The sequence below is a fragment of the Lontra canadensis genome, unplaced genomic scaffold (genome assembly GCF_010015895.1).
Source record: "Lontra canadensis isolate GAN:19392208 unplaced genomic scaffold, GSC_riverotter_1.0 scaffold78, whole genome shotgun sequence".
Taxonomy (NCBI): domain Eukaryota; kingdom Metazoa; phylum Chordata; class Mammalia; order Carnivora; family Mustelidae; genus Lontra; species Lontra canadensis.
Window position 1 is genome coordinate 1412201 of NW_022631072.1, and position 19441 is coordinate 1431641.

General features: G+C 33.7%; 1 protein-coding gene across 9 annotated transcripts in view; it reads left to right on the forward strand.

Moving 5' to 3' along the window:
* Positions 1–19441, forward strand: part of BIRC6 (baculoviral IAP repeat containing 6) — a 218531-nt gene that overhangs the window by 115546 nt on the left and 83544 nt on the right. For all 9 annotated transcript variants that reach the window (XR_004385497.1, XM_032881852.1, XM_032881858.1 and 6 more), the window contains 10 exons: positions 1446–1600; positions 2108–2234; positions 4404–4514; positions 6338–6471; positions 8442–8569; positions 12608–13170; positions 14133–14308; positions 15268–15364; positions 15504–15698; positions 16616–16816. Coding sequence is in view for 8 of the 9 variants with exons in the window: in XM_032881852.1 (XP_032737743.1) it covers positions 1446–1600; positions 2108–2234; positions 4404–4514; positions 6338–6471; positions 8442–8569; positions 12608–13170; positions 14133–14308; positions 15268–15364; positions 15504–15698; positions 16616–16816 (1887 nt within the window). In the remaining variant the exon portion in view is untranslated. The remainder of the gene's footprint in view (positions 1–1445; positions 1601–2107; positions 2235–4403; positions 4515–6337; positions 6472–8441; positions 8570–12607; positions 13171–14132; positions 14309–15267; positions 15365–15503; positions 15699–16615; positions 16817–19441) is intronic.

Consider the following 19441-nt stretch of genomic DNA (forward strand, 5'->3'; position numbering starts at 1 on the left):
CTGCAGTGGCATCCTTATCGTCCTCAAAGACTAGGATGGAAGAGATATATATGGGCCTCATGGAACTGCTGAACTGAGAGGATTTACTACATAATTATGTACATCAAAGGAAGGCAAATGTTTTAATAAAGAACCAGATAGTAAATATTTTAGGCTTTCTCAGCGGTACAGTGTGTGTTGTAAATACACAACTCTGACTTGGTAGCAATAAAGTAGCCATAGTCCATATCTAAACCAGTGGGCCTGCCTGATACAGAAGCTGTGAGGCAGTCAGGCGGCCTGCCTGTTTTGATCATTAGGCAGTCGTTTGCTGAAGTAGAACGCTAGACTGGGGTAGATCGTCTCCTATCAGTTAAGATAGATAGCAGCCTGTCTCACAAAGACAGAAGATTGAAGAGCTGTGCTAAGCAGATAGTGGTGTTTTTATTTTTCTTAGGCCTACAAATTATTGATCTTCTCTGGAGCATGGTGAGTAAAAGGGTAGATGTACTAGTTACAACCATGGAAGAGCATCATGTTCTTCCCCTGTGAAAGGTAGTTCATGCTGCGTTAGAGAAATTTGGGTTTTTAGATATTTCTGTGTGAAATTGAGTTCTTTCACTTTGTGGTTTTCATTTATTTCTTACCTTAGGCAGTATATAGAAAAGCGAAAAACTGAAGAAAAGGTCTAGTGTTCTATGATCCTGGTATTGGTACACTAGTATTATTGTATGTTATCTCTTACGTAATGGAGGGATCTCTTTTGTTGGGCCAGCCTCTCCACAACCACAAGCAACTCAGTACTGACCTAAGTAGTCCTTTTCTTTGATAGACATTTCTTGTTTAAAACAATTTATTAGAAGATGATTTTGTAATTTTTAATGTTTCTCTTCATATTATGTCTTTTGATTATTGTCCTGTTCAGAACTGTGTCCCCTTTTAGTATAATAACTCTTAAATATATGAAAAACCCCTCTTAGAACTCATGTAGTTCTCTCCTCCCCATGAATGTATACTCATTTATTAGTTTGGTGTGTGACTTGGACATCAGAATTTTTTAATGCTTCCCAGATAATTTAATGTATAATCAAAGTTAAGAATCAATGGACTTGAGTCTAAATTATTCTAAAACTACTTCCATAAGAATTAGTCAAAATCTTATTTTTCTTCCTTTTCCTAATTTATTAATTAGAAAAACATAGAAAATAAAAATTGCTAGAGAGTAAGGTTTTGTTCTTTGATGGACCAATGCTGTGAACTGGGGAACTTCTCTCATTGGTGATTATCTTTTTGACTTTTGGGTAATGTTGTAAAAACAAATTTTCAAATAATACAATCATCAACCATTCTTAGGAATGCAATTAAAAAAAGTTTTTTAAGATTTTCACTTACCTGTACATACTAATAGCTAGTGAGCATTTCTCCTGATACTTTGTGATAAAATCATAATTGTGTTTAATTTTCAGTATCACAGTCTCCCACTGGAACAGATGATTCACTTCTAGGGGGTTTACAAGCAGCGAACCAATCCAACCAGCTTATTATACAGTTATCATCTGTCCCAATGTTAAATGTTTGTTTCAACAAACTTTTTTCCATGCTTCAAGTCCATCATGTGCAGGTATGACTTCAGGAGAAATGGTGTATCTTTACACGTTATTGCCAGCCTAGTAAAAGATGAAAATAACTGGGGAGATCTTTCTCAACCTGACAGGGATGATTTATTCATTATCTCAGATGGAAAAATATTGGATATCTTTTGGTAACCACAGATCCTCGGTGATAGGTTATTTATAATTTTTATGATTTTTAAGATTTATTACTGTAGTTCTGGTTATATGTTTTACATACACCGGTATTTAAAGATTTGAATCATTTATTTTAATTTAGAAAACTATATGTATTAGGTAAATTATAAATTTTAATTAAGTTTAAATTTTGTTTCATCAAGAATTTTAAGATATGTTTGCTTGCCAACTGACTTGAAGTAACCGGAGGAAATATTTAATAGAAAAATTAATTACTCAAAGGGATTCATTCGTAAGATTTTTGTTTAAATAGTATTTCATTTATAATGGGTATTTTTGTTTGTTTTTTTTCCTCCCTGTCAATTTTTATTCTTTTTCAGTTGGAATCACTTCTCCAGTTGTGGCTCACATTGAGCCTGAATTCTAGTTCATCTGGAAACAAAGAAAATGGAGCAGACATTTTTTTATATAATGCTAATCGAGTACCTGTCATTTCATTAAATCAGGGTAAGATTTATTAGAAGGAAAATTATTAAGATAGTACAAATAAACTTAAAAGGCAACAGGTTAATATTACCTAATCTTTGTTTGTCATTAGGTTTATAATATTTTAGTGGGAAAAAAACTTTTTCTTTATACATTGACTTAATAATTTTCAGGAAAGAGAACAAAAAACCTTTTCTCTGGTTTGTATTATCTTGTGCCCATGTGTAACTAAAATTTGCAGTGATAATCTTTGTATTTCCAGAAAATACCATCTTATTCATGAACTGTTCTGTTGTCGCTGATATTTCGTAAAAATGTGAATCAGCCCCAAGAGAATTGATAATTTGGAGAAGGATGTCCCATTTCCTGTGGAAGTTGTATTAGTTAGCTTTTGGGGTTTTCTTGTTTTTGTTTTTGACAAATACAAGAGTGAAAATAATGGGAGTAAAATAATATCCTTCTGCAGAGATAGAATTAGCCTTTAGTTCTGCCTGCAGAAATCTCTTTTTGTTACATTTTAAGAAAAGTGTAAGCGATCATTTGTTTCTGGTGCTTTCTCCCTTTCAGGGGTGCATTCTGTATTTTGCATGGCTCTCATAGCCTTGTCTTTCATCCCAGTGACAGCCCCACTGGCTCACACCATCCCACTTATATCTGTGTTGTCTTGGCAAGAGCCAGCCCTGGTAATTAATGGGTTTTTCTCTCTTCCACTGCACTAATAATAATTATAAACTGTGCTCCCATTGTTATTTTCAACTTTGTTATTGTGAAAATGTTACACGTAAACAATAGTTGATGAGTAAAAAGGTAAATAACTGTTGGTTATTGTCGTTAGATATCTGGTTCGTATTCAAATTTCCAGTTGCCTCAAATGTTATAAAATTTTTAAAATTTGAAATAAGATCCATATAAGATCCGCGTATTTTAATTTTTTCTTTAATTCCTCTTAATGTGTATAGGTTCCCTCCATGTCTTTTTTATCCCCTTAACAAAGCCATTTATCAAAGAAGTTTGGTCTTTGTCTTTCAGGATTTCCAGGGTCCTAATTTTTAGTGATTGTATCTTCATGATATTCTGTCGATTTTCTATAAATTGGAAGCTAGACCTGGAGCTTAATCTGATTTTTTTTAAAAGGCAGTTTCCTAGGTTGCCTCTCTTTTTACATTTTTAAGACAGTGATGCTCATGCCATTAATAATTCATTAGAGGCTTCAAAATGATAATCTAATTCTATCACTTTATTTTAGTTGAAATACTTCCGTAAAGAGTAAATCCCTTTCATAGGCTATTATGTCACCCTCTGTTTGTAGTTTGTATAATAGAGAAGGGGAAATGCCAGAATTATTTATTTATTTATTTATTTTTTATTTTAGTTTTTAATTTGAATTGGTTCACAAGCAGCCTACATGCATGATCATTTAGTTTCTTTAATACATATCTGTATAAGTTTATGGTTTTTAAAATATTTTTTTGTTTTAGTTATAATTGTGCTTATTGATGCTGAAATTTTGCCATTTGTGGCCAGTGAGGTGCTCCTTTCTTAATTGTTCTTGTCTTTATATACATATTATGCTTTTGTTAGCTTTCAGTGTGATAAATATTCCAGTCTTTGTATATTTCAGCCTGAAATCTGAAATCAGCCATTTTTAAAGGGGGTTTTTAGAGCAGAATCTGGGCACTGTATTATGTTCATGCATTTTGAATAACTTCTTTGGCTTCTCCACCTGCCATAAGCCTTTCGACTCGGGCCTTGCAAGTAACCGAATTATTCTAGTTTGTGCTTTTGTTGCAAAGTTGCATTGGTTTTCAGCGGTCTTACCTCATCCTTGTTTTTTCAATCCGCTCTACTATTTTCAGGTTTTGGTCTTGAAGAATCTGAAGATATTTAGTAAAGTAAACTATGTTGTGGTAGAAGTGCCTGTAGTTTGAAAAGGACAACACTTTATAGTGATAACGGTTTATATGTTGTGGGCTGAGCTTTAAACTTAGCCATAAAATATTATTAACTCTTAATTTTTAGTGATATTTAATGGGGAATTCTTTTCATTTCTATGTTTTGAGGACACTGGGTAGTGAATTGATTGAAGGAAATAGTGTCATAATTTTATATTTACTTGTTTTATTTTTAATTCTTAATAAATGTATGATTTTCCTTAATTAAAAGTTCTTCCCCTTTTTCTTTTCTCTATAGCCTCAATAACCAGCTTTCTCACCGTGTTAGCTTGGTATCCCAACACTTTGCTCCGGACATGGTGCCTTGTGCTTCACAGTCTAACACTCATGACAAATATGCAGCTTAACCGTAAGTGCAAACATTTATTCCTTTAAATCTCTGACCTATACCTCTTTATTCTTACTCTCAGATTCTTAAGATTTTCCAAGAAGTGATGCAGTCATGAGAAGATTAAGTTCCTTATTTGACTATACCTCTTCTGATTTTGTTCTTATGTATCTTAGGCTTTGTTCTTACTTTGATAATATACTCTCATCTACCATCATGAGTTCTATCATAGTTTTGCTTTCTAAAAGCTTACTACTTCTTAAAATGAAACTGATTGCTTTTAGAGTACAAAAATCAAATATTTACTCTTTTATGTTTTTTTTTAAAGTAGCTTTATGCTTAAAAAATGATTTATTATATTAAGAACATGCATGATTAGTTTACCCCATCTAAAAGCTCTATTCATAGAATAGAATTGCTTTTTCTCAGATTGTGGTAATAGGTTTCCCACTTTCCTTACTCCACCCCATTTTCTTCATTATAATTAAGATAGTAAAATAATTTCTGCATCTTTTTAGCTGGAACTTTTAGTGCTTTCTAAGGTTTTATGTATCCTGAAGTCATGAAGATAATCCTACATTATCTTCTATAGTGCCTGTTGGTTTTATTTTTCACATTTAGGTTTGGGTTTTATCTGGGATTCTTGAGATTGTTGTGAGGTAGGGATGAAAGTTCACAGTAGACAGTAAAGACTAGCCATTTATGAATTGAAATCATTCTGTCTATACCTTATGATAAGAGGTGGGTAAATTTCATCCCCATTCTGTTTGAGATTAATTTCATTAAATAGAAAGCTCTGCCACATTGATAAAATGTGTCAGTTTTAAATCACTGTTTAGCATCAAAGTGCTATTCCGTTTTATTCGTCTGGAATCTCTTCTCCAAATACGGCATCAGAAACATCACTGTCTCATCATATTAAAGATAGATTTAACTCAAAGGATATTTTATTCCGTTCAGAAAACTGGTGTGTTACGTGTGTATCATTTAACAGTGTATAGCCATTATACTACTGACATGCAAAAGTGAGTTGTTGTTGCCTGGATTTATCTCAGAAAGCAGCGTTGAGATTTACCCGAAAAGGGGGCGTCTGGGTGGCTCAGTCATTAAGTGTCTACCTTCAGCTTAGGTCATGATCTCAGGGTCCTGAGATCGAGCCCTGCATGGGGTTCCCTACTTAGCGGAAAGCCTGCTTCTCCTTCCCCCACTCCCCCTGCTTGTGTTCCCTCTTTCACTTTGTCTCTGTCAAATAAATAAAATCTTTTAAAAATTATTAAAAAAAAAATGTACCCAATAAGTAGACCCCTATTTCTGAAAGAGGGAAATAATTACCAAGAACAGGCTCATCAAAAGGTCAGTAAGCATTTAATTACTTGTTTTCCACTTGACTGTATACTAAATAAGATGCACATTAAACCAGCTATTTTTTTTTAATAGATAAGAGAAGGAAGATGGATGAAAATAGGGAATGAGTCCAACTTAGTCAATACAGTAGAAAATCAGACCCTTTTAATAAACTAACTCCCAGGGTGCCTGGGTGGCTCAGTTTGTTAGCGTCTGCTTTTGGCTCCAGTCATGAACCCTTGCATCTGGCTCACTGCTCAGCAGGGAGTCTGCTTCTTCCTCTCCCCCTTGCCTCTCTGGTGTTCGCTGTCCTCTCTCTCACTGTCTGAAATAAATGAATAAAATCTTAAGAACAAAACAAAACAAACAAAAAAACCCCTAACTTCCAGGAAGTTGTGAGTTTTCCTTGAAACCAAAAGATACTTTATATACTGTATTATTTCTTTTGTTTTAGGGTCCATTTGTAAAAAGCTTTTTTTTTTTTTTTAAATGTTTTACAGCGGGTTCAAGCAATGCCATCGCAACTCAGGAGAGTACTGCTCATCTGCTGGTTTCAGATCCAAACCTGATTCATGTCTTGGTGAAATTTCTTTCTGGCACCAGTCCACATGGAACAAATCAACACAGTCCGCAGGTACAATGACTTTTGAAAACTAGTGATAGGCCCAGATTATTCAATAAATACTTTCGTAAAGAAAAACTTAATGCGCCTAATATGTAAAATTTTTATTGCTAAGGTATTGTTAGTATATTATAATGTAATATAAAATGTTTTGTATAATATATAATAGCTATATTGAAACTGAAGCATAGGAGGTAGTAAATTTTCTTTTGAATTTTTACTGGATTTTTATGTAGGTATATATTTTTGGCATTAATTTTGGATGATTTAAGAAACATTCTGAAAAAATACCTGAAAGGGAAGCATTTCAGAAATTTTAGAATGAATAAAGGTTTTACAAATAATGTACCATTTTAATGACCTCTATGTCAAGATTGATGATTTACCTAACTTAGTTATTTTGAAATATTAAATATATTGTTGAACGAAAAAATAACAAGAAGTATTGCTCAGAACTTCCAAACATTTTTAGTCTTACTATAAGCTTCCTTTATATCAATTAATGTCTTGCTACACTGTACTGTTTGTAAAATATTTCTACTTCATTTTATTTCTTTTTATGTAAAATACATATTTTGTGTTGATGGTGTCTTTTCAGTGCAGGTTATGCAACATAACTGTCTTTTTAAACTCACCTTCTTAAATTCTTCTCTGGATTTGCCATTAGACAAATTCTCATTTAGCTATGTAATAGTACCATCCTTTCTAATGTTTCATTTATTCAGCAAGCTTTTAAGAGGCTTCTGTGTGCTGGGTCCAGCTATTGTTCTAGGCGCTGGTGATATAAGTCTTACCAAACCAAGTCTCACTTCTTACAGCTTAAATTCTGTTGGATATGTTTAGTCAGTATTCTTATACTACATATACTTTTCATTTTGCAGATCGCAATAAAGCAAATGACAGAAGGATGAAAATAAGAGCAGAAACTATTATAGTTAGGTGGGCCCAGAATGTTGGTGGAAGCAGAGGCCTGTTATCAAGGGATTATTGTACATAGAGATATATGAATTTGGAATATGAAGATTCCTGGGATCATTGATTGTAATAACTTCATTATTTTACATATAAGAAAAGATGCATTATCTGCATTGCCCACAATTACACAACTTACTAGCAGTAGATCTAGGTGTTGGAGAGCATGCTATTGTATAAAAATATAAAAGTTTTCTTCCTGCTTTTGGTTTTTTAAAGGCAGAGTAAAGTTACTGAAAATCAAACTTTCCTCTGATTTCTTCATTATATGCAGGAAGTTTGGTTAAGCATGCTGTGATTTATGTGCTCAGTATTAGAAATTAAGTTTATCTAACTTTAAAACAGTTTCAAGAATTATATTACATTTTATTTTACCAAAACTCCTGCCGGTTTTTATGATCATAGCAAATAGGGGTAGAATAAAATCACATGGAGAGGTGTTACAAAACGCTCAAAAACATACCTCATGTTACTTAGTGTGGTTCTTACCATTTCTTTCATTGATGAGACAGAAGTTTGGGAAAGCATTTATGAATTGGTACAGGTTTGTTTTTACCTTTAGAGCTTTTTCTTTCTGCTTTTGTTTTTTTCATTCATGGTAGTATTAGAAGCATGACCATTTGTGGATCACTTAACCTCTTTGAGTGCTTCTGTTGTGAAATGGATAATAAGGGTGTTTGTGAAAATCAGTGCAAAAGTTCTTTGTACTTTTGAAAGCTTTATGAAGGCATTTCTTGTGTAATGGGTGTTTTTTTTTCTTCTGTTTTGAGTTCTATAAACCTACTGTAAGTTCTAAACCATAATGATAAAGTTATTGATACTAGAATTTATGATTTTCAGTTTAAATATGTTCAGACCTAAAAAAATTAATTGGTTTTCTGCTATCACTGTTTATATTTTTGTTCTTTATATGAAAAGTTAAAGGAGTATAGTGCTTGATTTCACACTTGATAACATTTATAGAATTATCCATTAAAAATTATAAGTAAAACATTTTCCATTCTCTTCAGGTTGGTCCAACAGCTACACAAGCTATGCAAGAATTTCTTACCCGGTTACAAGTGCATCTTTCTTCAACATGTCCTCAAATATTCAGTGAATTTTTGCTCAAGCTAATTCATATACTTTCAACAGAAAGGTAAATTTCAATGGATATTTAGATCCTGTTATAGAAGTAATATGTGATCCTTCATATAAACTCTCCCTTACCATTTGTTGTGGGGTTTGTCTGGAACAGATAAGGAGTATAGTAGGGATTAAGGGGGAAGGGCTAAGGGTTTATCCATTTCTCTCCTGTTTTCATTCCATTTTATTATGGCTCTCTCCCTGATTCCTGAACTCTATGAAAGATATTTAGTGCATCAAACCTCTACTTGCTTTTAATGATTTTGTAGATTACTGAAATTTTCTTGAAGCTGTTTAAATTGTTCTAGAATACAGAGAGAGTATTAAAGCTACTAAGGATTTTACTTGAAACCAGTATGTAAGAAAACCTGAAAAAAAAAAGCTTAAAAAAGAAAATTACAGGGATGCTTATGTGGCTCAATCAGTTAAGTGTCTGCCTTTGGTTTAGGTCATGATCCTGGGGTCCTGGGATTCAGCCCCACACTGGGCTCCCTGCTCAGTGGGCGTCTGCTTCTCCCCCCACCCATACTCTCTCTCTCAAATAAATAAATAAAATTTTTAAAAAAAAGATAATTACATTCCAGTCTCATAGAAAAATCCTAAATAAATTTACTAACAAAATCAGGCAATATGTTAGAAGAATAAATTGTGACCATGAGTGGTTAAAAACCGTAATACATATCATATTAGTGAATCATTATCTTTATACTGTAAGACATTTCATAAAATCAACATTACTTTCTGATGAAAATTTATTTTATTTTTTTATTTTATTTTTTTTTTAAATATTTTATTTATTTGACAGAAAGAGAGAGAGAGATCACAAGTAGGCAGGCATGGGGGAGGGGAAGCAGGCTCCCCGCAGAGCAGAGAGCCCGATGCGGGGCTCGATCCCAGGACCCTGAGATCATGACCTGAGCTGAAGGCAGAGGCTTAAGCCACTGAGCCACCCAGGTGCCCCCTGAAAATTTTTTTTTAGAGAGAGAGCAAGAGCCCATGGGGGTGGGGCAGGTGGGAGGGGCAGAGGGGGAGAGCGAATTGCAAATAGACTTCTTGCCCAGCACTGAGCCCAACACGGGCCCGGCCCGATCTCGCTTCTCTGAGACTGTGACCTGAGCCAAAATCAAAATTCAGATGCTTAACCAACTGAGCCATCCAGGAGCCCCAAATTTTCTGTTTCTTGAGAAAGTCTCTAGTTCTGATAAATTAGCTAGGAGCTTTTAGGTAACTTAATTACATGACTGAAACGAAATACCCAGTCTTATTATAAAGAGGGCATTCAGTTTTATCAGTAAGTGTTTTGCAGATACTTTCTATCAGTCTGTGGATTGTATTTTCATTTGAACAATATCCTTGAAAAAACAAGTTTTCTATTTTGATGAAGTCTTACTTGTTTGTCAACCTTTTCCTTTCTATATTATTTTTGTGTGATTAAGAAAAATTCTTTGCCTAATCCAAGGTCAGTACACTACAAATGATCTGATACAGTTTTCTTCTAGAAATTTTATAGTTTTAGTTCTTAGATTTAAGTTTATGTTGCATTTGGGTTGAAGTTTATTCTTTTGCCTGTAGATATCCAATTGTTCCTATGCTGTTTATTATAAAGACTGCTTTTTTCATTGAATTCTTTTTGTATGCATTTTAAAAATCAGTTGACCATATTTGATTTGTACTGTTTCTGGACTTTATTCTGTAGAACTGATGTTTGTGTCTATACTTTTCCAATACCTTATTGCCTTGGTACCGCCATAGTTTCTTGAAATCTGGTACTGCAGATTTTCCAACTTTGTTCTTTTTTCAGAATTGTTTTGGCTGTTCTAGTTCCTTTGCCTTTCCACATAAGTTTTAGAATACATTTATTGATTCTTGTCTGCATTGCCCAAAATAAAACAAAATGAAAACCTTCTGGGCTTTGATTGAGAATCCATTGATCTACAGATCAGTGTAGGAAAAATTACATAGCCTCTTTGGATTTTTCTTTATATACAGTCATATGGTCAGTGAATGAAAACAGTCTCATTTCTTCCTTTCCAATGTCTATGCTTAGCCCCTAAGCCCTGCCCTGCCTCCTCTCTTAAGTGCTGGTTAGTACTTCCAACATGATTGATCAAAGTGGTTAAATTTGCCCTCTTTTTTTCTCATTCTTAAAGTAGAGGTCTTTCAGAAGTAGAAATGTTACTAGCTGTAGCTTCCTTTGTAGATGCCTCATACCAAGTTGAGGAGGTTTTTTTGTGTTTTTAATTTGCTAAGGCTTTAAAAAATCATGTATTACGCTTGGATTTTGTGAAATGCTTTCTCTGTATCTTTTGAAATGATCCTGTGTCATTTCTTGAATGATCTATAAATATGGTGAATTACATCGATTATTTTTTTTAAGTGTTGATCAATATGTACTGAAGGATATACTCACTGGATCATGAGGTTTTATCCTTTTCATACTTGCTGAGTGGAATTAGTTAACATTTTATTGATTTTTGAATCTATGTTTTTTTGAGGGATGTTTGCATTTTCTTATAATGTCCAGTTTTTATGTAAAAGTGTATATTTTTAATATATTTAATATATTATTATATATAATTATTATATAATATATATATCTTTTATTTAGATTTTAGACTCCTAAATTGGGGGATCCCTTTTCTATTTTATGGAAGAGATTATGTAAAACTGGTAGTACTGCTCACTTAAATAGTTGATAGTTTTCGCCACTGAGGCATACTGAGTCTGGAGTTTTCTTGTAGGAAAAAATGTTCCATTTATTTCATAGGTGAAGGATTATTCAGGTTTTCTACTTCTTCTTGAGTGACATTTGGCAGTTTGCATCTTGAAGGAATTTGTTCATTTCTTCTATGTTGAAGTATTGATACTATTTCCTTATTATCCTTTTAATGTTGATAGGTTCTAGTTTGATTCCTTTTTTTCATTTCTAATTTTGATAATTTTTATTTATTTAAATAGGTCATTCTTGCTAGAAGTGTATCAGTATTACTGATATTTTCAGAGAACGAACATAAAGCTTTGCCATCCCCTTCAGTCCCTTGCTGACACTTTCCAAAGTCAGCCTCAGAGTCGCAGGTTTAACTCCTCAGTCCCATAAGATTGCCCTCACTTGAGAGGGCACTTGTAAGTCCTAGGTCTCAGGCTATCACACTTCTGTCAGATTTGGGTACAAATCCAGAGGTTCTCACAGCACTCTCTTCAGTTTTGATAATTTGTAAAAATGACACGTAGAACCCAGGAAAAACACTTTACTTACATTTACTGGTTTATTATAAAGTATGTAAATCGGGAACAGCCAAATAGAGTATATGTATAGGGTATTGTGTGTGGCAAGGGGGTTGAGGAGGTTGGGTGCTTGTGAACGGGCTTGAACACCAAAGGTTCTGTGTTACTACCCTTGCATACACCAGGGTGTACCAAGTTGTTAAATATTTTAGCTGAATTCTTACTCATTTGAATGTTGCCAATGTCTCTTCTCAAATTCTGCCACAGGAGAGCCAATGCTCCTTGGAGGTGCCTATCTTCTCATGGATTTTAAGCTGTCTAATATTTTAAGCTGACTTTATAGCTACTTTGAATTTCTCTTGTTAATTTGGAGGCACTGTTCTTTCCAGCTTTTTATGTCTTAGACATGAGCAAAACCAGAGAGCACTTAATTTTGATGCATAAGAATTATTTGACCGAATCTTAATTTTTGAAAATCATAGTCGGTAGAGAATGTTTAAAACAGCACCATTTGAGGGTATGAAAAACCAGAGTTTATTCCATTATGAGGAGTGCCATGTAATGCTGAAATATTTTGGTCTGGGGTTTCAAAATCACCTCTTTGATTTACTTGTCTTTTCCTTTTCTATTTGGAAGGGAAGTCATTTTTTATTTTGTGTAAAATGGAGAAGAGAGTAAGAATGACTCAGGAAGAGATGGAAACCATTTGCTGCAAAATGAAAGAGTGAATACCAAGAGTTTAATTGCTAGCTTTCTGGTGTTGTGATGGTTACTTTCTAAAAAGTTTAACCAGATTAATTATTAATCTTCTTATCTTTTTCTGCAGGGGTGCTTTCCAGACAGGCCAAGGACCTCTTGATGCCCAAGTAAAGCTCTTAGAATTTACTCTGGAGCAGAATTTTGAAGTTGTTTCCATTAGTACTATTTCTGCTGTCATAGAGTCTGTCACCTTTTTAGTGCACCACTATATCACTTGCTCAGACAAAGTCATGTCTCGAAGTGGCTCTGATAGCTCAGTGGGTGCTCGAGCATGCTTTGGGGGACTCTTTGCCAACCTCATTCGTCCAGGTGATGCAAAAGCAGTTTGTGGAGAAATGACAAGAGATCAGCTCATGTTCGATTTGTTAAAACTGGTAAACATCTTAGTACAGCTGCCTCTTTCAGACAACAGAGAATACAGTGCCAGAGTGTCTGTGACCACCAACACAACAGACAGTGTTTCAGATGAAGAGAAAGTCTCAGGAGGCAAAGATGGAAATGGAAGCAGTAGTAGTAGTCAAGGACCACCTGCATATGTCGCTGACTTAGTGTTAGCCAACCAACAGATTATGAGCCAGATTTTGTCTGCTCTGGGCCTGTGTAATAGCAGTGCCATGGCGATGATAATTGGTACGTATTGAGAATATTTAATTTTACACTTATTCCTGGTATTGTATCTCTTTTCTTGAGCAACATATAGATTCATTTTTTATCACCTTATAGTATAAAGCTACTTTATTGCAACTTCTTAGCATTATGTAAGTGAAAACTTACAGACTGGCTTCTGTCAATAAGTGAAACTGAAATTAGGAAGAATTTAAATGTGAGTTTTGGAAATTATGGAAATTTTGGAAATTACTAGCCAAATAACTTATAGTTTGTTAAATTAAGAAAAAAGTCTTCTAAATAAGGTACCATAATCTATGATTGTACATCTCTAATATTTTATAGATAAAGGATACTACATCAAATTTTGTATTAGGGAACCAGTAAGGTTTATTTATTTATTAAGAAGTGAAATATAAAATTTTATCCAAAGTGTAACAATTTCTGTGACTACATACCAATGTAAAATTTCTATATTGTTGCCTATTTGAAAGATAATGTCTTGTGTTAATTTTTTTCAAATAATTAAACTTCTGTAAATTGTGACAAAATTCATTCCAGTCTGTTTTTACTTAATTCTTTGTGTTAGGGAAACAGTCATCATATCTTTTCTTTTTAATTAGATAATTTGAAGTGTAGTTATGTACACATCACTTTCTCTCCATTTCCTTTCTTCTCCATACATAGCGAATGTGTAAGATGACGTTGCTCAGTCATAGAGCAACTTCTTTTTATTGTCACCAACAGTAGAGGTATCTCATGTAAGAAGGTATCCAAAAATACGCTTTACTGAATGCTATGATAAATACCTCGGTTTCATGGATAGATCGATAAACACATACATACATGTACACACACACACGCACAACTGTTAAATAGCCATCCTTCAGTGGTTTCAGGAGAAATGACTTCTAAGCTTCTATTTTAATTATTGGTTTTTAAGGATATAGTTTTCAAAAAATGTGTAATCTTTTTATTTAAACTAGGAGCAAGTGGATTACATCTTACCAAACATGAGAACTTTCATGGTGGGTTAGATGCCATATCAGTTGGGGATGGATTATTTACCATACTGACAACCCTCAGTAAAAAAGCTTCTACAGTCCACATGATGCTGCAGCCAATTTTAACCTACATGGCATGTGGGTATATGGGCAGACAAGTAAGTTCAATCCGGCAACTATTTCAGTAATGTAAATAGTTTGTAGCAGTGGAAATAGAGAATTATTTATAGAACAAAGAACAGAGGACTCATGTCATATATTGGAAAAAGAGCAGCAGCATTAGGTGAGAACTGTAGACTATTCCTAGAAGTTAGAATGTAATATTTGCTAGAGTTGATATTGTCAAAAATGACTACAGTGATAGAAGAATAAAAAACATTTAGCATATTGTTAAATTTTAGACTTTCCCCCCATTGTCTGAAGAAATAGTTCTTTTCCCCTGCAAATAGCATAGTTGAATTCCAAAATGTTCTCTGTAGATGTTACATATGAAAATTTAATGCACCTTTTTTCAAGCTGCGTTGCATATTTAGTTTCCTTTCAGCTGAAAGGGATTTGGGTAGTTTTAAAAGAAAAATAGGTTAAAATATTGCTTTTTATCTTTCCTTATAAAATGAAATTGTAGGAACCAGTGTGATTATTTTAACTTCTAGTCTATTTACCATTTTTTTTCAAATATAGGTTTTAAAATATACTTCTTTAAGGAGTATTTTGTTAGTGTAAAATTACCATTTTCTTAAAAATTTATTGCATGTGTGTGTGTTTTTCCATGAGTAGATAGAAAGATTTAAGAAGGATTCATTTTTAAATGAAATCAGCATCTAATGGAAAACAAAGTGAATGCACATTAAGGTCAAAAATGAAAGTAGTAGGTATAGACAGATGCTTTAAAAAATATTCTGAGTTCAGAGAGGACACTATACACTTCGTTTCTGATTCAGGTAAGATTTCTTATGTATTTTGGCAGATATGTTGTATATAGTGATTTAGATTAAGGCTGCTATGAATCATTAACTATAAAAGAATATTACATTTAATAAGTTTCATTGTTCTGATTCACAGGAAATTCATAATTAAGATTTTTAAAGTCACAGTATACTTTTTTTTCCCCCCCTAGGGCTCTCTTGCTACCTGTCAGTTATCTGAACCATTACTGTGGTTTATTTTGAGAGTATTAGATACTAGTGATGCCTTGAAAGCGTTCCATGATATGGGTAAGATAAGTTCCAAAAATTGTTCTTTAGTATAATCATGTGATAGTGTATGATCTCGTTTTTGTAGTGCTCTGCAAATGGTGACTCAGTGTCAAACTATCTTAAGATAATTGTCATTTGGTGTTCTTTGTAAATTTAGGTGGTGTTCAGCTGATTTGCAACAATATGGTTACTAGCACAAGGGCTATTGTAAACACCGCAAGAAGTATGGTATCAACTATTATGAAATTCCTTGACTCTGGTCCAAATAAAGCTGTTGATAGCAGTTTGAAAACAAGAATACTAGCTTCTGAGCCTGACAATGCAGAAGGGATCCATAACTTCGCACCCCTGGGTAAGAAAAGAATTATTAAATCTTTTTTTTTTTTAAGATTTTATTAATTTATTTGACAGAGAGCGATCACAAGTAGGCAGAGAGGCAGGCAGAGAGTAGGGGGGTGGGGGAAGCAGGCTCCCTGCTGAGCAGAGAGCCCAATGCAGGGTTTGATCCCAGGACCCTGAGACCATGACCTGAGCCGAAGGCCGAGGCTCAACCCACTGAGCCACCCAGGTGCACCAAGGATTATTAAATCTTATTGGTATGGGTTTATAGTTTTATTTAGCTGGTATGAAGCAAAAATAGTTGTTGAAGTAAGTTGATCATGTTACAGTAATGCCAATTACAAACAATTGGTTGATTAGAAGCAAGTTTTTAATGGTTCTTTAGCAATCACATTTGTTTTTATTTCTTAGTTAAATAGTAAAACAATTTGTCAGACTAGCAAATTCTTATGTCAGTTTTCATTGTAAATGTTAATCAGTTCAAAGGACTTGTTCTTTCTTATTTTGAATGATTTTTTAAAGTAGCCTCAGATTTAGTTACTTCTTTTCCCAGTTTACATAGTTTCCTTATATATATTTCTTTTCATGTTTCTGACTCAAGAATAGTGACAACTAAGATAAAGGTGATTCTTTTCAAGTTTAAGGTTTTCTTGAACATAGTATTTTTACTATGTTGTGCTAGATTTGTTGTTACTGCTACTTTAATTTTCATTCAGCATGTGAGTACAAAGAAATTAGACAACAGTAATGAACTTGTCGCTTTGCAAGTTGACTAGCTCACGCTAAATGTACTAATAAGTACATTCGTAGTATCATATGTTCATGGTTTTGGCTAATTTTTCTAGTTTTAATTATTATGATTTGAAATTCTTGGTGTTTTATTTGGTTTCTTCTATGAAGTTCTTTTTATATTTAAAATCTCTTCTGTAGGTACAATTTCATCTAGCAGTCCTACTGCCCAACCAGCTGAGGTGCTTTTACAGGCCACGCCACCCCATAGAAGAGCTCGCTCTGCTGCTTGGTCCTACATCTTTTTGCCAGAGGAGGCTTGGTGTGACCTTACCATTCACCTTCCTGCAGCAGTGCTTCTGAAAGAGATACATATCCAACCACATCTTGCATCTCTTGCAAGTGAGTCATATTTTTTATAAAGAAGCATTATGAAAATAAACTATAATTGAGAAACATTTAAAAATAAGAAAATATTTGGCAAATAGTGATACACTTAATTATGATTCCCTGATTGCTTACTTTTGAAGGTTTTTTTTTTTTTTTGTATAATATTCAACATTACCACGAAATCATTTCCCATGAGCTGAATCGTTATGGCTGTTCCCTTCAAACAAATAGAATGTTTCATGAAATCCAAACAGATATCTTTCAGTTATATATAATTTTGCCTTGCCTTTCTTCCTAAGTTAAGCGGTAATGTTGAGATTAGTTTATACACCCATGGATAGCAATGTTAGTCCTCAGTGCTAGCCCTATAATGTGAAATTAAATCTATTAGATGTATTAGTCTTTCCCCCCTTCCCATTGTAAGTACATGTAAAGAATATTTTATTGTAATATTTTGCATATTACAGTGTGAATTTTTTCAATTTTTACTATTTTGAATATCATTCATTTGATGCTTTTTCATTGATAAGTTTTGTCACTTTCCAAGGTAAGCCATTCAAAAGAATTTTTAGAAAACAAGTTTTACATTAAGAGGAGCAACAACTCTTTCAAGTATTCATAAAGGAATGTGAAATACTATTTTGCATTTTTTTATCCCCAAATTCTTTTGTTATAAACATAGTGATTTTTACAGAATTGTTGAAATTGTCACATTCATTTATGTTGCTGATTAATTCTCATTGTCAGATGTCACTCAATAATTGGATGAAGAACTGTGGGAAACTTTTTAGATCCTGGCATATGTGGAAGAAGAAATGTTCCACTTGCAAGATTAGACTACTGTTACTTTTTTTAGACTACTGTTATTTTTTAATATACTTGTGGCATTCACGCTTAGATAAAAAGCAATATAATGAATATAATGGCAGAAGGAAAATGCGTGAATTCATAGTGTTTTAGCAGATCAAGAACTACTGTATTACATAGTAAAATATAAGTATTAGATGTAAAGGAAAATCTAAGATGAGGAAGGAATTGTTTTTATTTAGAAGGAGTTAAGAGTGGTCCATGTACATCATGGCTTTGAAGTGAATTTGCACATGGGAACTGAGATAGGAAGAGTGTTACAGGGATGAACTCTGTTCATTATAAAAAATAGCTAGCTTTTGGGGCACCTGGGTGGCTCAGTTCAGTTAAGCAAACTCTTGATTGTGGCTTAGTTCATGATCTCAAAGATCATGAGATTGAGCCCTGTGTCGGGTTCCACACTGGGCTTTGAGTCTGCTTAGGATTCTGTCTCCTCTTCTCCCTCTGCTTATACCCCCACAACGCCCCCACTCCTTTTCCCCCAACCCGCCACCCACCCTACTCATGCACATGCACGCGCACATACACGCACACACACACACACACACTCACTCTCTCTCAAAAAAAAAAATCACTAGGTTAGGTGTGCCTACTATAACTGTGCTTAATAAAACATTTTGGTGTTAATATTGGATTGGAGCAGAAATTGAAGATATGTTTTGTTCCACTGGAAATAACATAGCCTTTAGAATAAAATATGGGCTTGAATATAAAATGTGCCATTTGTTCATGTGAGAATTTGGATTATTTAATCTCTTTGACTTTGTCAATTTGTGTAAAATTTGGATAATACTTTTCTCAAAAGTGAAGATTAAATTTCAAAATTGATAAGACTTGTTGAATTCTCGGTGTAAACCTAGCATGTAATTGGCATATAGTAAAAGTTACTTCCTAATTTTATAATTGAAATTAAAATTAAGATAAATGTTCAAAGGTCATTTAAGTTAATAGCTACATTTTTTTTTTTTTCTTTTTAAGATTTTATTTATTTGATAGGACAGACAGCGAGGGAGGGAACACAAGCAGGGGAAGTGGGAGAGGGAGAAGCAGGCTTCCTGCCAACCAGGGAGCCCTATGCGGGGCTCCATCCCAGGACTCTAGGACCATGACTTGAGCTGAAGGCAGACGCTTAATGACTGAGCCACCCAGGCACCTCCCATAGCTACATTTCTTATATGAGGTTCCATGTTATGTTAGAAATAATTTTCCCATATGACTTCGTTGAGTCTACTTAAATTTTAGCAGAAAATGATTTAAAATAAAGTCATCTGGATGTTTTCGTTAAATTTTGAAAGGGAAATAAAATATTAGAGGCAAAAGCAGCTTAACTCAGCTGTATTAAAAATCATTGCAGTGTGGTAGTACTGAAATATGAGTTGGTAGAAAAGCACTTTGTTTTTTTATATGTTCTTTCCCAAATGATATAACAACAGTAAACCATGGCATATTAATAAAATGTCCCACATTGCTGGTACTAATTCTGAGTGAAGTAGAAATAATAGAGCAATTGCCAATTTGGCAGGTTTTTTCCTTGTAAAGACTCAAGAGTGTACATGTGTATTTTCAGTTCATCTTTTTTTTTTTTGGGTGAATGTTAGAATTTTTAAAATACTCTTTCCGTTATATTGTAGATCTCATATTTTATGTTGGAAAATCATTCCAAAATCAATTATTTTGAAAGTTATTGACAAAGTATGATGTGGCCTATAAATTTTCTTTTTGCAAACTCATAGTGAATATAACTAAAAGCTTCTGTTTTACTGGGATTTC